Source organism: Chlamydotis macqueenii, chromosome 9, assembly GCF_036417535.1.
Source record: "Chlamydotis macqueenii isolate bChlMac1 chromosome 9, bChlMac1.mat, whole genome shotgun sequence".
NCBI lineage: Eukaryota > Metazoa > Chordata > Aves > Otidiformes > Otididae > Chlamydotis > Chlamydotis macqueenii.
This window is the reverse complement of record NC_141564.1, coordinates 3989778-4007861: the sequence shown is the minus strand read 5'-3', so window position 1 is coordinate 4007861 and position 18084 is coordinate 3989778. Positions and strand designations below refer to the sequence as shown.

Sequence of the window (18084 nt, the reverse complement as noted above, 5' to 3'; positions counted from 1 at the left end):
CTCCAAGTAATAAAGTGGTCCCAATTTTTAAAAAATAAATTTAAAAACTACATTTGGGTTGGTTTGCCAGTAGAATTCTAGAAAGAACAGCAATAGTATACAAGGCAAAGTAGTTTTGCAGCAGATTTGCAACCATGTTGTCTGAACGAGGCTACAAATCATTAAAAAGGCAAATCAGAAAGCCATACAGGACTCAGATAGCTCATTCAGTTCTCTACTGTTTTTCTTCTCTGTGGCAAAAGAGGCTGAGTAAGTGCAGTGAGAAGGCAGAGTGAATCTGAGAATTTTGCCTGAGATGCATAGGGATAAACTATCTTCACACAAGCAAACGCTCTTTCTTGTAGTAAGCATCAGATACATTCTTTGGTCGAGTTCACGAAAGGAGAACCATGTCATATGCCGAGTAGTAAGCAAAAAAGATTGTAGAGTATTTCTTCATGTCAATACACAGACATTTTTGGTGCAAAGACGATGGAAATTATATACTGGAAACTAGCACACAGAAAGAGAAAAATATAAATTTCTAATTGCATAAGGCATCAGTTACTAATGTGCAGCATAATTCATCCTCCTTGGGATAAAACAAACTCACTGAAAGAATCTTAATAAAAGCAGAAATCTATGTTTTATCTTGAGAAGGAAGAATCGGGCCTAAAACCAAACAAAAATGCTTTAAATACTATACCTCAGCTTCTCACTCCCAAAAATGCCACGTGCATAAAATAATCTGTATTTAACAATGACATAAGCCTAGCCTGAGATACTTACATATTAACATACGATACAAGTAAACAGTATTCACAGTTAGCTGAAGTTCACTACTTAGGGTACTTAAATAAAACAGTAGTTACATTTTTTTAATTGTATTTTTGCATCATTACTGTATTTTGCAACCTACAGAAAAAGCTTTGTAAATGCAAACACCTTCTCATGCTCATCAGGTATTAGAAGCCTTCATGTAAGAGAAAGGTCATATCCAAACAGAAAAACCCCTAACTTCAACTGAGTTACTCAATTCCTTACTGAAACCAATGGCAGCTGCAAAAGAAAAAACCAACACTGATTATATTTTGCTAATCATTAGAAGTGTTTATCCACCTCGTCAATTTTGACATCTTAAGTTCCAAGGCAAATCTTACGGCAATCTTCTGTTAACCTGTTTAAGCTGACCAATTAAAATCTCACATTCAACCTTGTCCCTATTATTTTGCCATTTCCTTAAATTTATTTGCATCATATAGCGATACAAACCTTGCAGGTTAAACTGTTAATAGCTGGTTTAAGTGCATTTTCTGAAATATATTAGAATTACAAGAACAAGGTTAGCACATTCCCAAGAAAGTACTGGTCATTTTAACGACAGTCCTTTTCATATAAATTAGAATACTGCTAGTATGGAGTATCAAGAAATTGTTTGTCCAACAACCTTCTTTTAAATGTTTTCCAGAGGATGTCTGTAGTATACAGGGCTAAGACATTTCAAGAGAGAGAAAGAAATTTGTGACCTGTAGTAGTGTGAACCTGCACCAGACACTCAGTTTCACTGGCTATGCTGTTTAGAAATACAACTGCAGAACCAGGTAAGTGTGAGAAGGAAAACAGCCACAAAAAAACCTGTTCAAAATTAAAACTTGTATAAAAAGGAAAAAAGGCAAACAGCAATTCAGGCTCAAACACATTTACCCCAGTCTCCTGCAGTTGTAAGTACAGATGTCTAATCCCAACCTTCTGGAAGGGAGGGAAGCAAATAAGCAGATACAGAACTTCTTGACAAGCGACAGTGTGTCCACAAGCACTTGGGAAAAGTCACTACAGCACATCTGCATAAATGCTCTTTTCATCACTAAACGAGGGCAGTAGCTTCCAAAGATAAGGAACACCCTGAACCACTATGAGCTACACAAGTTGTTCTCAGTTGAGGACAGACCTGTTTCTATTGCCCATACTACCCCCTCGCCCCTGAATTTCAAGATATGTTTTATCCCCTTGACAAAGAGCTGAAGCCAATTAATTTTTCTTGGATCCATTAACTGACTAGGATGAAGTTTTCATGAAATCTGCTTCCATCCCATTCCCCATGCTGTTCACCTACAAAACACACATTTCCAGGGCGTAAGAAATACTGCATTATCCGAGCCCATCTAAGACAAAACAGTTCTCCTTACATCTCTAAGAAGATTAAAAACTGCTATTGCGTTTCTCATGTGCTAGGAATGAGCATTAGTGTGTTATTTAAACATAAAGCAAATGTCACTTGAGTTTTCTATGCTAGATAACAATTTCTTGGTATCAGATTATTAGCAAGTACTAAATAGAAAAGAAATCCTATTTATTATTCTGACATCACATTTGGCAGCCCATTCCAGATTGCTACTACTCACATTATATACACTGGTTGTCAAATTTGACAAGGATTTGAAACTTCAACAGGCTACTATAAAATTGTCAGAATTAATCTGTGAAGTCTCTATGACCTATACAGAAAAAAAAACACTTTTGATAATTTGCTTTTGAGTAGGAAAGACACAGGCAACAATAGGTAAAGTGTTGCCAGCCCAAGTTTCGATTTCCCCAGCACAAGTCTGTAGCCATAATTCAGCTCAGTTGCCTTTAATTCCCCTTGTTAACGATCCCAAAGCACAGGACATACAAGTCAAGCAACCAATATTTGTAGCTGCTAAAATACATCAAAGTTACAGTGCAGATAAAACAAATTTATTTCCAGAGATGGAAAGATATAAAAACTAGAGAAATCTGCTCTTCAGTGTCACTTTAGTGGTAGAACAAATTTCATGCAGACTGGTATTTGAACAAAGGGAGCGTTACATACAATTTATACAATTATCTGCAGGCATATTTCATTTCAGAAAGGCAAAAATAAGTAAGATGTACAAAGCTGTAACAGAAAGTGATAGTAAAAAACAATTAAGAGCATTAACCTGAGTTCAGTGCAAACAATGCTGCTTATAGCTTGCAGAGTTAAAAGCTGCTGTTTTGAAAGTTTTCATTTTACATTTCACAAGTTTACAATTGTTATTTACAATCATTATTACTAAGTGCAGATGTTCATGCATGTATTCTCCAGATAGCTTGTTTAATGAGAGGCCAAAGAATGCAACCACTACAAAATGAGATCAATCACTGAACAGTTTCCCCCCCCCCCCCACACTTATTGTCACCTCATTTCTAGATATGACTCTAGAATGAAGCAAGAAAGTTACAGATCCTTACCTGCCACACCAGCTGAAATCATGTGTACCTGGGTAGAATCTGGATTGAAAATACTGTTCAACTTTTCCTTGCAGTTTGAGTAAGCAGCAAAATATATCGCTCTAAAATTAGAACAAAATCCAAGTTAAGTTACATTTTCCATGTCAATACCCTTACGAGTAGTGCCATTAGATTCATTAAGTCAAGATGACCTTGGTTCAAGTCTTACTTAGTAAAAAACTACAAGGAATAACTCTTGAAAAGTAGTGGGACTATTCTAGGAATGGAAAAGAAAAAAGGAAGATCATACTTTACAAGTTTTTCTTCCACAACGACTTCAGTTAAGAATTAGTGAGAGGATGGACAAATAATTACAAATATGGCAGTGATTTTTGCAACACTGGCAAGTTTAGCCAGGTAAGGAAAAGAGTGCTGAATTGAGAACTGAAGTTACAGAACTCTATTTTTTAAATAACAGATTACATTTGTTCTAGCGGACCTAAACTAATTTCAATAGAGGTTTACTTTCAAGAGTACTAGTAACTATGTAGCTTTTTTTAAAAAAAAAACCAAACAGCAAACTTAAATTTTTATAATATTGTTCTAGCATTTAAGATGTAAATAGTGACAACTTGTCATTATACTTTATAACTTGTAGTTAAAAATATTTACATTTTAAATGCTAGAACAGCTGTGAAGCTGGGATCTGCATTCTGTTTCTTTAGTTCCATATTTAGAATAGAAACAGGCTTTTTTCTCCAAATACATTACAAAAAAAAATCTGTAAGCTTGTACTACATTCAAGTCTGATCTGGTATCAAAACAAAGCTAGACAGAAGTCAGCATCCCAATGCAATATATTACCAAAAAATGCTTGTTTTCACTCATTAAAGCTAAAAAAAAAAAACCAAGTTATTTTAAGCACAACTAAAGCTCACAACTAAGGTTCTAACTCAGTTTTTTTAGCCTTACAGACATCTCTCTACAAGAGGAAAAAACCAACATGCACGTTTTCATGAACGGAACATTAACCTCATTAGCTGTGCAAACATGTTTTTCTTTATTACTAAAAAGATAAAGCACTTGCTTCATGGGTGTAATTTCTAAAATGGAATCTGAACTCAGTTAAGTATACTGGATGTGTTATGAAACATGCTTCTCTACAGCTTATTTAAACAAAGAGCTGCTGTTAAATCCACTTAGCTAATGCTTAATTGAAATGAAGTACTGGATGAAGACAGAGTCAGCCGGAGGGGAATGAGGATGTGCTTATTTTTAAGACTTCACACATTATATCAAGTTGACATTTTTAGTATTTCACCTGGAGGAAGAAGGGAAGGGAATTAGAAGATTTAACATAAAATTTACTGAAGTTTTTGTAATTGAGGATATTTTTCACTGAATACAATAACAAAAAATGGAATCCATTGCTGTTCAAGTAGTATCAATGCTAAGCATTTAGATCAGACTGGACTATCAAACAGAAGTATGGGCTCTTCAGATTAGGAAGTGCTAACACCCCACAGGTGTCAAGAACAAAGAAAGCTACCGGAATTACATCAGCTTCTCCAAACAGCAATGCTAAGTTAGTCATCAGAAAATACCTCAGGTATTCCTAATTCCTTAAAAAAAAAATCTGCTAAAAGTACTCCACTTCCTGAATTACATTTTTCTTATTCATTCAAAGGATCTACAGAACAACAGCTCATCTGTCAGATCTAAGACGACAACAAATCAATGCTGAATGGAAAGTTCGGTTTAATAAACTTTTCCAGAAGTCTCTGAACACATTAAACCAGAAAAGTTAAGATACTCTCCAACTGGGTGTGCAGAACACAGGAATGTATTCTCTTCAGACCAAAAAAAAATTAAATAAACAAAATAAACAAAAGCAAGGCACTAAGTCAAGGGAATAATAAAACCTTTGTGGAATATAGTCCCTCTGCATAAAGACTCTTCTCTTAAACAGAATAGAAGGGAATAAAAATGGGCTAGAGCATGACTATAGCCTCATCCAGGATTAAGTAGCTATGTTAGTTTCACAGTTTTATTTCCAAACTCTTTGTTAGGTATTCTCCTACTTTTGGACTGAACTTAGGCTAATACTTGCAAGTAAGGACCAATTCAAACTTGGGCATAATCTGCACCTCACTGACCGCCAGCACCAGTCAAATAGGCAGAGTACTTGTGCTGATCCAGAGCAACTGACAGCAGCAGTACCACTGCCAATTAGACCAGACTTACGTCCTCATCCACTGCACACTCTGACACTGCCCCAGTACCTCCTGGAGTCCAGCCCACTGCTGCACTTGCTTTCTCTGGGACAGCTGTGAAGTGTGCCATCCTACTCACTCTTGCCTTTTTTGAAGTTTCAGAACAGGCTTCCTACTGCAGAACAGTAGTCTTCTGCTTCACCAAAATTCAGGAAGTAAGACCCAGTGTTTTGAGGCTACAGTCACACAATCTCTTCCTGATGATGATGGATTAAACTGAAAGCTATGGCTACCTTCGTATTTTCAGAGGTACGAGCTTCTTGACAGGGGCTCTCCTTAGGCATTTTCTTTCTTAACTGGACAAAATGCTGCGTAAGGGATAGCACACAACAGTAAATACTATTACAGTAGCAGAGAATAGTACATGCTGAGACAGTGGGTGCACGGATGTGGGACTGGCGCTGCTGAGTACGAGTGGCTCAATTTTTCAGATAATGAAATTACCCTAGGAACGAAAGGTTATTTGCTATCAAGTAGTTCCAACTGCAGATGTAAAATTCACTTTAAATAAACCTTAAATCCCTTAAATAATGCACACCAACCTAAGTTTCATCAAAATTATTTCATATACTGTATTTACCTGGAAGGAGCAACGCCTACTAAATTAGGACCCAGCCCTCTAAACAGAGAACGAGGACCTTCCTTTTGCAAGATCATCCTAGAAAACAAGAAAGCAACAATACTGTAACATTCACAAAAATTAAGGAATACGCTGACCCCCGTAACTATATAATAAGTTCCGTTTTGTTCTGTGTAAAACTTTCATAACCAACAATGCAGTGCTGACCACAAAAAAGTAGCCATTTCCTAGAATCAGGATAAAATAAAATGTCAATATTGCTTTACATATCATAGAAATCCAGGAGCTAAATGCAGAAGTAAAGCCTTATGATGTCAATACAGACTTACCTCAAAGACAGGAACACATCTGTACATGGAATTATCTGTCGTTAGGAAGTTAAAGAAAGTGTCTTTTTATCAGGGAGAAAATACTGAGCATGGAAATGTTCACATTCCTGTAAGTTCTAGATTGTTCAGAAGACAAAAATATTTGATTCTATTCTACGTTCCTTTCATCACCCATTAGCTCCCAATGTTTGGGGAACTTTTTGGGGCAGGAGGGACATGCAGTAAAGGGCAAGAGAGGAGAGGAAAGAGACTTAGGAAGGTTCACTTACAGCAAGTCATCTGCCTTCTACAGCAACTCAGCAAGACGTTAGCTGTGCTTACTGCTTATCGTGCCCAGCCAGTGACATGTTTTGCAGTCTGTTATCTACTCTTCTCAGAAAGACAGAAACCTCAACATGGCTTTGCATGTGCTACCCTAGTTTGATTCTACAAGGCTCCTGACTGTATACTAAGTCACACGACAGAAGTTAGAAGAAAGCAGCCTTTCAGATATGAAGTCTGGCCTTCCCCATAAACAATTTATATCCACTAAGCACTCAAGTAGGAACCCAGTCATTCTTTCTGTTACGTATTGTAATTATTTTGACTACAGCAAAAGGAAACTGAAACCTCCAACACGAGAAGTGGCCCTTCCTTGAGGCTGGCAGGGATTCTCTTATCAGTTCACAACTGCTGCCTGTGTGCTCCTACCCAAGCACTGCTGCTGGACTGTGAAGCCTGTGGTTTTTCCTTTTCAACTCATTCCAGAAAAGACAATCCTTAGCTCCTCATGCAAGGTAACTCACTTAAGTTCGGGATTCTCTGAAAAAGGAGTGTAACCCATGCAAAGAGTCACAGCCACAGTACAGCCCTGATGTCTCATGGTACCAGGGGCACTATAAACACAGCTCTGGAAAGACTGCTTCAGTGGCAGGGGAGTGTCACCCTCCATCTTTGCAGGATTTACAGAGAAACATAGGGAGATGAGTAGCAAATTTGAGACCTCAAATGAGGCAGTACTAGTACTTCAGTGTTTGGAATACCTATTCCATGTAACTGTGGTTTTCAGAAAGAGTTGAAAACCATTATGCAGCAAGGTACACTGGCACAGTAAGAGGATATCCATGAATATTCAGTTAAGCGAAATCAATCTGTCCAACAATCTAGACACTAATCAGATAGGGTATTTTAAGAAGTACAGTAGGACATGGGAGGAGAAACAAAGACTATCTGCATCCCATCACTGCAAATTGCTCTTGCAATTGCTTTAGAACCAGATTTCAAGTTAATTCTTAACTACTGCATTAGATGTTGCAAAACAGAACTCTGCTTATTGATTTAGAAACACTGGCCAACACACACAAATAGTTCTCCCGTATATTTCTTCTTCAAAGAGACATGCCTGTTAATGACAAGTCAATTACTCAATAAAGCAAACTACTCTTGTATAAATGGCTATTTTGTTTGGCATTTACTATCAGAGCAAACATGTAAAAGCCAATCTATAGGATATTCCAAGCTTATTCTGATTTCCAGCAGCAGATTCACTACAGCTCTGCTGTTAAATCAAACTGAAAGTTTACATTTGTTTTCAGTAAGAAAAAAATAAAGTGGTAGTTCTGCAGTTACCATCACTATTTAGGAATGCTGGCATATGTGTCCAGCAACAGCTTCGCTTTGTGTCCGTAACCATTAGAAATCGTTTCACTATGTGGGTAGCTTTGCTCCACAGCAATAATTGGAGTACTGAACACAGTCAAAAGCACTTTCGAAACACAAGCGAGATACATCTGTCATCCTGAAACCATTTCTCACACTTACAGAAGGAATTACTCAGAAAGATGTTACCATATTCCAGAGCTCAGCACAGGCACAGCATCAGATTACAGCAAAGCTGAACCCAATTAACATGATCTATGTCTATTTAATACACTACTTAAAAAACACTACCACCACAGCATCATGTGTTACACATATGTATACATGCACATATAACATATGCATGTATACAAAGCAGCAGGAACCTCAGTGCCTTCAGAGAAATTTAGGAGTGAAGTGTACCAGGTCTAGTTGTTTCTTCTGGATCTACAGTGTCTCAAGACTTGACAGAGCAACAAAGAGTTAGGTTGCAGCAGGCAGGATTGTAACAGTGGTAGTTACTGACACTCTTCTGCATTTACAGACACCAGCTGGAGGAGTTCCAGTAACAGGTCCTTTCTGGAGGAAAACTCCCCTCATACCCAAATACTGAAGGTGCCTCCCCATAACTGGCTACCTTGAGTCCCCCCGAGTAAGTTCCCCTGCTTCTGGTCTGTACTAGCAGTTTAACTGTGGCCATACACCTTTCCTGCTGCCTACTGAACATCACAGGCACTGGTGGCAAGGTGAAGAAAGGCAAATTGCATTCAGTGAGGTGCTACGCAAAAAAAAACAACCAAACAAAAAACCCATGCTAGATCATGGCAAAATCTGGCCTTACCTATCTCTTACTGGCTCTAAATAAGTGTTACTGGTCACACATCCACCAGAAGATACCAAAATGCAGGAAGGATAAGTAAGGAAGAATGGTAGAAGTTGAGGGAGACTAAGAAGCCAAGTTAATTTTCATAGGGCTTCTTGCCTCCATATTCAGCAACATCTACAACTTGGACACAAAACAGTTTAACTCATACTACACTTTTTCAGGATGAAAATAGTCCAGCATTTAAGCATCACAGTGCACTCAGTGAGTTTTGGGGACATCATTTGGAGCTGTGAATTGTACAGGGTATGCTCTGGCTAATTCAAGGTACAAACTTGAAGGACATTCCAAAAAGTGAAATCTGAAACTTAATTACCATTAAAACACAAAACATGAAAAGTCATCTCATAGTAGCACCATGACAGACAGTCTGAATCTTTCATACAGATTTGTTCAACATATCCCTCTCCTCCCTTCCCAAAATGAAGAAAAAATCTAGTAATATGTGCACTCACTTCAAACAATGGAGAGGTCCAGGAGAAACTCTAGTTACTCGATTGATGCTAGCACCATTCACAGTGTTGAGATGGACTTCAGAGATGTAGACAGTCACAGAGGAGGATTGCAATCGTGTTTTCACAACTTCCAGGGGACATGTCAGAATTGCACCAACAGTACCTCCACATCTGCAAAAGGAAATAGGATTATCACATTCTTCACTGCAAAGAAACTGAAGGATATGTTCACATAAAACTAACATTGTACTCAACACAGTTAAATTGCAAAAGGTGAAGAAACAACTGGAACACGTGTGAATGTTTGTTTCTCGCCCTCAAAGGCAAGCAAACTGTTAAGTCAGTTTGTTAACCCTACAACTTTGAGTGAAAATTTAAACAGAAAAAATTCAAGTTTCCCAAAGTTGCGAAGGGGCACAGTCTTCAGTACACGCTGTTCGAATCAGTTCCAGCAAGTGGCTCAGTATCTGAAATGTTTAACTTCTTACGGTAAATTTTAACTTTTTTTTTGAATGTTTAGTGCACTCCTGACCACAAACAAGGTGCCAAAAATCCTTAAGGGTAGAAAAGACTTAAACACTGTGCACACAGGGTTACATGTTAAAACTGTGGTGTGATGATTTAATAACAAAATACTTCAAGAACATACTGCCTTTCAGCAGCTCTGCTCAGAGAACTCACCTGGTGCCTGTTCATAACCGATTTCATATCTACATTCCTATCTGGTTAACTACAATCACATACAGCCTCTGAGGGGAAAAAATACCAAATCTACAAATTCTGATGCAAAGACAACCCCAAATTCCTTGACATTACCATTACAAAAAAAAGTGCATCCCTTGAACATTTTCTGAGATCAGTATTCTTAACCTTGCCAAATACCCTTCTTAAAACTATGACCAGGACATTATATACACCCTTTTTTAAAACAAACAAACAAAAAAAACCACAAAAAACCCCTCCAAAACCCCCAAGAAAACAAAAAACCAAACAAACAGATTTACATGAGAGAATTAATGACACTAACAACTCAGTCTGAAATCCACTAACCCACAAATACAATTTGTACTGAATTCAAAGGGCCCAGCATTCACTTCTCTGATGCAAAAACTGGAGCTGATGTTTGATTCTGACTAGATAGTTATCAGCTATTTTTTTTGTAACATGAGAGGCTCAAACACCCCCAAAACCTTTAAAAAGCTGTAAGACTTGTTCAATAGTATTTTTTAAATAATGTCTTCCAAAATGCAAAGGATAGTTCAGTATAAACCAGGTGTAATAGCTAAGACTCAAGATGTCCTACTTTCGTAGGAAGGGTAGCTTTTAGTCTGCTGACTCTCTTCTACTGCAGGGAATATCAGAAATCACAACCAACATTGTTAGCACAGCACTACATCCTAAAAAACTAACCTATTATTTGAACTGACAATATCAAACAGCTGCGAAGTAAAATAATGTTTGATGATGTTCACTTAATGCTCCAGTTAAACCTAGCAACCTAGAGGTATCCTATCACTAAGCCTAAAGGCATCTTGTCCCATCCCAACTCCAACATTAGACTTAAGTCTACTCCTCCCAAGTTTTCATTGAGTAGAGAAATCCAGTTTCTTTGTCAGTCTGGAAAAAAGTTCTCACAGAGTCTTCCAACACATACTGTATGCGCGCAGTAACAGACGCAGCTTTTCAAGTAGTATGTTTAGAACACCTCTGAATGAGTAATTCACTTGTCTGCTCTTCTAATGGTAAGCTACAAATAGTCAAATAAGAGTTGCAGTAAGAGACAGACTAGATGTGCTAATATTTATTTTAGCTAGTGTTCGAAGCCATAGGAGCCTGTAACACGTTAAGGTTCGTGACATGAATAACACTTAAGTGCCACAGGTAGGCTAGCCTTCAAAACAACTTGACATGGAGCTTTAGACCTTGAACATCTTCAAATTCAACACAGATAGCAAGTCGCTGTGCTTCCTGCAGTTCAACACTGCTGTACGGTAATATGCTGTGCAGGCCATGTAGGAAGTTAGTTGTAGAGTTTATTTCCTCTCTTGCAGCCCCTCTGTTTCTCATCCCTTCAAGCTAAGTCTCTTTAGTATCCTTCTGCATTTGATTTTGGCCAGGTCACACAAGGACTTATTTTCAAGCAACAGTAATAGCAAGAGAAAGTAAGTGGTATGGTTTACATTAATGAGATAAATACTATGGAAGGGGATGGAAAGGAAGAGAAAAAAAAAACAACCAGTCTGCATTCTTCAACAGGGCTTGGAATTTGGAGCCTTTAATGCTACTGGCTCTACAGCTATATTGCACTGGAAAAATTTTCCCAAGTTGAAGATTAACACCGACATGGAGCTTGTGTCCCGCATGCTCCCCTGTACCATACTCAAAATCACCACAAGGGATGCCCGACTGCAACAGCACTTCTGTCAGACGCTCACCCTGGACGGGTCAGGAATACTTCATTCAGCAATGGATTACTAGGTCACTAGGGAAAAGGGCAGGCGTACAGCTACTCAATGCTGGTTCTTTTTAAGTCTACCTACTGCAGTGATAACCAGCTGATGTAACAGCAGCCAACACTATTTTTACAAGCATCATAAGGAAGCAGCAGACCACCTGCCTCCCTTTAAGAACATCCTGTACCTGCACCACATTCTGACATTGAAATAATTTCAAATAATCAGCACTCCCGGCAGTTTTCTATTGCTGTGTTTTTGGGCAGTTTGTTTTTCTTTCTTTAAATAGTTTCAGATGTCTGAACTGAACTGGAGAATATTGATTGTTTTCCACTAACTACTGATAGTTTGGATTAAAATTCTCCCCTGTCCCCCATCTTAAAGATCTCAAGTTGCTACTTACAAATGAAAAAAAGCAGAGACATTTTATAGTGCTAATGGTTCTATATTGCTCACAGAGAAGCCTTTGCAAACTCCCCAATTTCTACTTCTGTCAAAATGTAATACTTCACTTTCCTAGCCCTCAAAAAAGCCCCATGTAATAAAGAATGCACCTGAAACTGGAGGAGTTAAAGTCCCCAAATTTTGAAGAACCAGACCTTGCTCACTAGTCACAAGATCCACTGAGTTTGAACTGAAGCACTAAATGAAAGCATAACCCACAAACTACACTGACTTATCTAGTTCACTTGAACTTTAAGATAAACACTGCAAAGCTTGACAAAAATCTGTTTATGAGAAACTGTCCATAAACATAGCTTGCAGGTAAACAGAGAAGAGAGAATTCAATAACAAGGCATCCTGTACAAATAAGCAACTTCTAAGCAGCATGCCAGCTGTTTGTCACCAGCATCAATGACAGTGTATTTTACTTAGAAATCTATTTCCAGCTTTGCTTATTTAACATACTACTGGAAATACTGTGAAAGAGACACACTCCTTCTTTGTGCTCCAAGTCCTGGCAGGCCATTAACAGCCAGCCACCAGCTCCAGCTTAGCAAATGCATTCTATAATTTGTCAGCAGACTGCCACCACCACTCCTGCTGCCCTCCTCACTGGCTCAAACTAAGGAGAGGTTTTTTAGTTTGTGGCTTAACACAAACTAGGGAGTAGCACAGTTTGGAAAAGCATTTTTTAAGAGTTAGGAAATTATTCCATTCCTGCTTCTCAATAACACAGGTGGGATTTTGTAAACCGCTTAGGAACTCTCTACTACCTACTGGGCTTCAGCATCTCCAGTCACATACTAGGCCCAACAGCTGTGATTTGTGAGAACACTAACTAATGTGTAACTCTCTCCACGATTAGATGAGTTTCACCTGGTAGTGTGAGTAGGTAAGCAAATACACTCCTGCTGACAGAGTATAAACTGAAAGTGAAGAAGGGCAAAATCCGAGACACTCCTGTGTCTGAATGTTCACAGCAATTCCTAATGAATGCTTTTCAGAAGACCACTTGCTCATCTTACCTATCCTAAATTTGACATTTGCCCCTAATCAATGCTTACTACAAGCCTTTTTTTGAGTTTTGCCAAGTGAGTAAGAAAAACCCGCAAAGCTGACTTTCATCAGAAACGCTTGATCATACAAGGGCATGAGAATCCACCTGTAGGTCCCAAGTAATTTGAAAGGCACAAGAACAAAGATCAGTAGGTTAATCCACAAAAAACCCACATAAGTAAATAAGGAAGATTAAAATCCCACTACTATTAAGACAATCAAGTTAGAGAATTGAATCTGCAGCTTAAACTGTACAAGAAGACATAAGACATTGCACTCAGTGAAATAGATACAGAGACACAGTCATCTAACCTGCAGGACTGTGACAAACTTAACACACCACCAGTAAAACTAAGAACAGTTGTCTACTCAACTTCTCTTGGACAGAAGAATCTAGGAAGATGGCAATGCTCTCCTATACTGCAGCTTATTCCAGAAAGCCCCCATTAAATAAACCACCAAAAAAACATTTAATTTGAACCCTAATGTGCATTTAGAAGTCCATCATAGAATCATAAGGGTTGGAAAGGACCTTGAAAGGCAATCTAGTCCAGTCCCCCTGCAAGGAGGGGATAGATGGAACTATTTAGGCTTTAAATTCTGCTAGCAATTCCACTAGATAGCACTGCTAGCAATTCCACTAGATGGCAATTCCAATGACAGTATTGACAACCATTTTCCCCAGATAAACCTGTATTATTTGAGACACTGCAAGGAAAGAAATATGCACATGCTTCAAAAACTTAATCCTGTTTGGCATTCAAACTCCAGGTTCTATTTCCAGAGGTGGTTGCAAAAGAAAACCTTCTTTTATTATTCCAAGTTGAGAGTGTCTGCCAAGGAATCACTGCCTTTGTCCAGAGTAGTTGAGTATCTTCTGCTGTTACCTTACATCCCTGTAAGTAAAAAGAGAGATAGATCCACCATGGATGAATGTCCCTACTTCAGCCACTGGACTGCCCATAAATGCTCCAAAGTAGATTAATATTTCCAATGCTAGTGTCAGCTGACCTAGAGTTGAAGCTGTCAGTACAAGATTTTATTACTCCTTCAGCTAATTATGTATTTTATACATATAAAAGACAAGGCTGCATAGTGCTAGTCTCTAGTTCACCTTTCACAGTATTTGTAACCACAGCCTCAAAGATAACCCTTGACCCTGTTATCTTGGGTCTACATTCATTGATGTATTTTACCAGCTGTTTCTCTTTCCTGTATGAAAATGAAAGTTCCATGCAAACAGCAAAAAAAAAAAAAACTGGCCTCAAAAATCCCATCAAAAGAAACAAAACCCAAGCCACATGCAAACAGAACTCTCTTCACCACTTACTGCAAATTCAGGTCCCAACAGCAATTTCATAGAGCTGTCTTACAACACAGGAGTAACTCTCACATCAACAGGTAAGGTTGCAGTTTTGGATATTAAGCTCACAGTATCCCACTTTTGAGGGTATTTAAGCACTTTAGCAAGTACAACTTTCAGAAACAGCAAAAATGTATCTCATTAATCCTTAATTTTGAGTGTTTCTCTGTTATTATACTACTAAACTTCTATCTTTAGTATTGATGACAACTAGGAGTACTGGCAGCCAGAAACCCTTAGCCCCCTTATTCATAGATTTGTTTCTTTGCTGAAACTTAAACCGTAAGTTAAGCTAACATTCTTAAACTAAAAATACTCAAACTTGCTATTTCTAATTAATAGCATAAAAATAAAATTCCCCTGATGTGCTGACATATAGAAACCTACAAGCAAAAACAGGAAAAATACCACAAGGGGAACAAGCATCACTGGGTTCAATTATCCAAAACAAACATCAACATGTATAGTAGTTTCTATTAGGAACCAGGGTAAATAAATATTTTTAACACTACTTGTGTTAAGTAAAAACAGCTGAAAACAGTCATCCAGAGGAAAGGAGAAAGACAGCAGCTTCACAGTTTCTCAAGTACTGACAGCCATTTTAACACAGTTTGGTAACCTTATGGAGCAAAACCCAAGCTACTCAGCACTTTAAATAAACACTGTCTTATTCCCCACAGAAAAGTATCTGAACACAAAAATAAACCTCAAGTCTGGACAGGAAGGTACTAACCTTCTCTTCTGCCTTACAACAGGAAGAACTCATTCTGAAAGACAGCCAGGGTTATGCCAGGAATGTATTTTAGGGTAGAGGGGAGTCCAAGTGCTTGGCAACTCAGTTATGGCTTAAGTGGCTGTTTTCTGAAAGGGAGGAAGAGTCATCACACTACCTGCTACATTATTAAGTAATATCTGCTTAAATCAAAAAACCCCAAGCGTCTTTCACCTTTACTTCACACATTTCAACAGTACCTGATCTTTCTGGATAATTCCAACATTTATCTTACATATATTTTCCGAGTCTTAACTATTTCAGCCACTGCAGGGCTTTGCTAGGAACCTCTGTCAGACAAAGAGCGATTTAAATTACAGATCAATTTGAGACAGCTCTATAATCAGGATAAATAAACAGAGACTCCTCCATACACTCCCTCATATATTAAATTAGAAAATAGCCAACTGCCTGCAAGAAACACCTTAAGAAATAAACCTCAGACCATCCAAACTTAAACTCAGAAAAGCAGCAGAAAGTCCAACTCCTAATCCAAACCCACCCCTCCTTTTGCTAAGGAAACAAAGCCCAGGCAAGTTCCCATGCCCTGACAGAAGTTTATACAATACAGAATTACTGTCATAAGCTTTCTGGAAATGAAGAATAAATCATAAACCCTGGAAATTATTTTTGTAGCCAACATCTGAATTTTCATTGAATGCATCAATTAAGATTGTGAGCAGCTACATCCAAAACATTCATCTTCCCTATAAAGCAAAACATTAAGGACTTTCTACTACTTTTTTGTTGTTTTAAGTAGTCTGATAACTAGAAAAGCATGTAACTGTGTAACTTAGAAACTTGCACTAAAATGTTATTCTAAAGCCTACATTTCAATCACAAGACTTTGTAATTTAAAGATGCAGAATGTTCGATTGATTCTTCTTGGTTTGGATTAAAAGCACCTGAGTTTATACTGCCAACATGTTGTCTACAGTGACAACAGTTGCTATTTGACTAGGAGATGGAAAAACAGAAGATATGCAAAAAAAAAAAAAACCACCACAAAACCCTGCAGTTGGATTCCTGAAACAAAAGAGTTCTGAGTTCTGCAACCAAGTAGCTCAGAAAGGGGGGAAAAAAAGAAAAAAAAATTAAAAAAAAATCAAGAGTTTCACCTGAAGTGCAAATTTGTATCATGATCCAACACTACCGGCGCCCAGCTAGCTCCTGCTCTAACAAGGACATCATACTACTGGCAAACGGAGCTGTGGTAACTACATGGCTTGCATAAGCAGAACCTGACAAATAGAGGCATCATGACAAAGTACGAGCTATGTAAGTGATTTCCAATGTGCCACAGTATGAAACGGAACTCCAGGTACACTAATGATCCGTTCAGGTATGCTCCCTGCAATTACTCTTAAAAACAGAGTGCACAATGGGAGTTTTGAACACAGCCTAGAAAGCTACGCTTAAGTGTAGTGTCTTTAGCTGACAGCAAAGCTACTGTACAGAACCAACTGCTTACAAATTCTACCAGTTAAAATTGCTTTTCTTTAAGGAATATCTTCTTAAAAGTCAGTAATTTTTTTTTTATTAAACATGAATTCTTCATTTTTCTCTGATATTTTTTTTCCTACAATGGTGATGCTTTTCTCACGCTATGTATTTTCTTCTTCTAAAAGTGATAGCTGTTATTTTTACACATAGAACTTCAGAAGATATCCTATTTCTAAAGTCAAGAAGGTCTAAGTAGTACATGGGAGAGATTGCATGTAAATTAACAAGTACTTTGTTGATGTATTGGCTAATGCTAGTCCAGCAACATAATTCAGATGAGCTTTCTTTTCCAGAAAAAATGCACCACCTCAATTCAAAGACAGTGCTAGAAACGACACTAAAGTCATTCCAAAATGAATACTAAATAATTTCTTTTTAGACTTATGAATTAGTATTACTACCATAACATATTAGTTGTATTTACTATTAACATGCGGTTATGAAACAGAGATAGGATTCTTAAAAATTACTTTAGAAAAACAAAACAAGTAGTAATTGCTGAGCAACTCCCTCATCATCACTGCGCCAGTGGCCAGCATTGCTAAAAGAGTCTGTCAAACCTGTTGGAAAGTTTTAAGGATGTAGAGATAGAAAGAAAAAAAACCAACTTACAGAAATATGAAACTAACTCCCAACATAAACTTGTAATGACCCAGAATTATTGCAGTTTGACAGTTGTTGAATTTGTCAGGAAACAAGCTAGGCAGCTACAGAAAAATCCCAGGATGACCCCACCTACATTACTGAAACAGCAGTGTCATCAGCTACAGTTTCATTACAGAAAGCAGGAATTGAAGATTGAACATACAGATTCCAAAAAATGGCCAGCAGCCCGAGAGAGTCATTTTTCCATACAGTCTCCAGTGAAACCTAAAGGAAAACAAAGCTTCATCCCTTTTTCTTTGTTTCACTGAAGGCTACAGACCACTCAGGTGATCTATAGCCCACCGTGCTCGCAAGAAGTCATGACACGACCCTGAATAACTCGTCTGCTGCTAAATGTGAAACACACGCTGCTAGCTTTGCTGAACTAAGGTTAGAGGAAACATGTGGCTGGCACATGAGGAAGTGGCATTCAGCCTTTTCCTCACAGTATAACCCTTGACCAGCTGGCCAAGCAGCTAGCCATAGGCCAGACTTCTCTGC

The 18084-nt window shown here is 38.1% G+C and overlaps 1 protein-coding gene across 1 annotated transcript in view; it reads right to left on the bottom strand.

Moving 5' to 3' along the window:
• SLC25A36 (solute carrier family 25 member 36) overlaps nucleotides 1-18084 on the bottom strand; it is a 31139-nt gene that overhangs the window by 11383 nt on the left and 1672 nt on the right. The window contains exons 2-4 of the mRNA XM_086754199.1: nucleotides 9348-9518; nucleotides 6064-6141; nucleotides 3232-3332 (exon numbers count right to left, since the gene is read on the bottom strand). Of these exons, the coding sequence (XP_086610325.1) occupies nucleotides 3232-3332; nucleotides 6064-6141; nucleotides 9348-9518 (350 nt within the window). The remainder of the gene's footprint in view (nucleotides 1-3231; nucleotides 3333-6063; nucleotides 6142-9347; nucleotides 9519-18084) is intronic.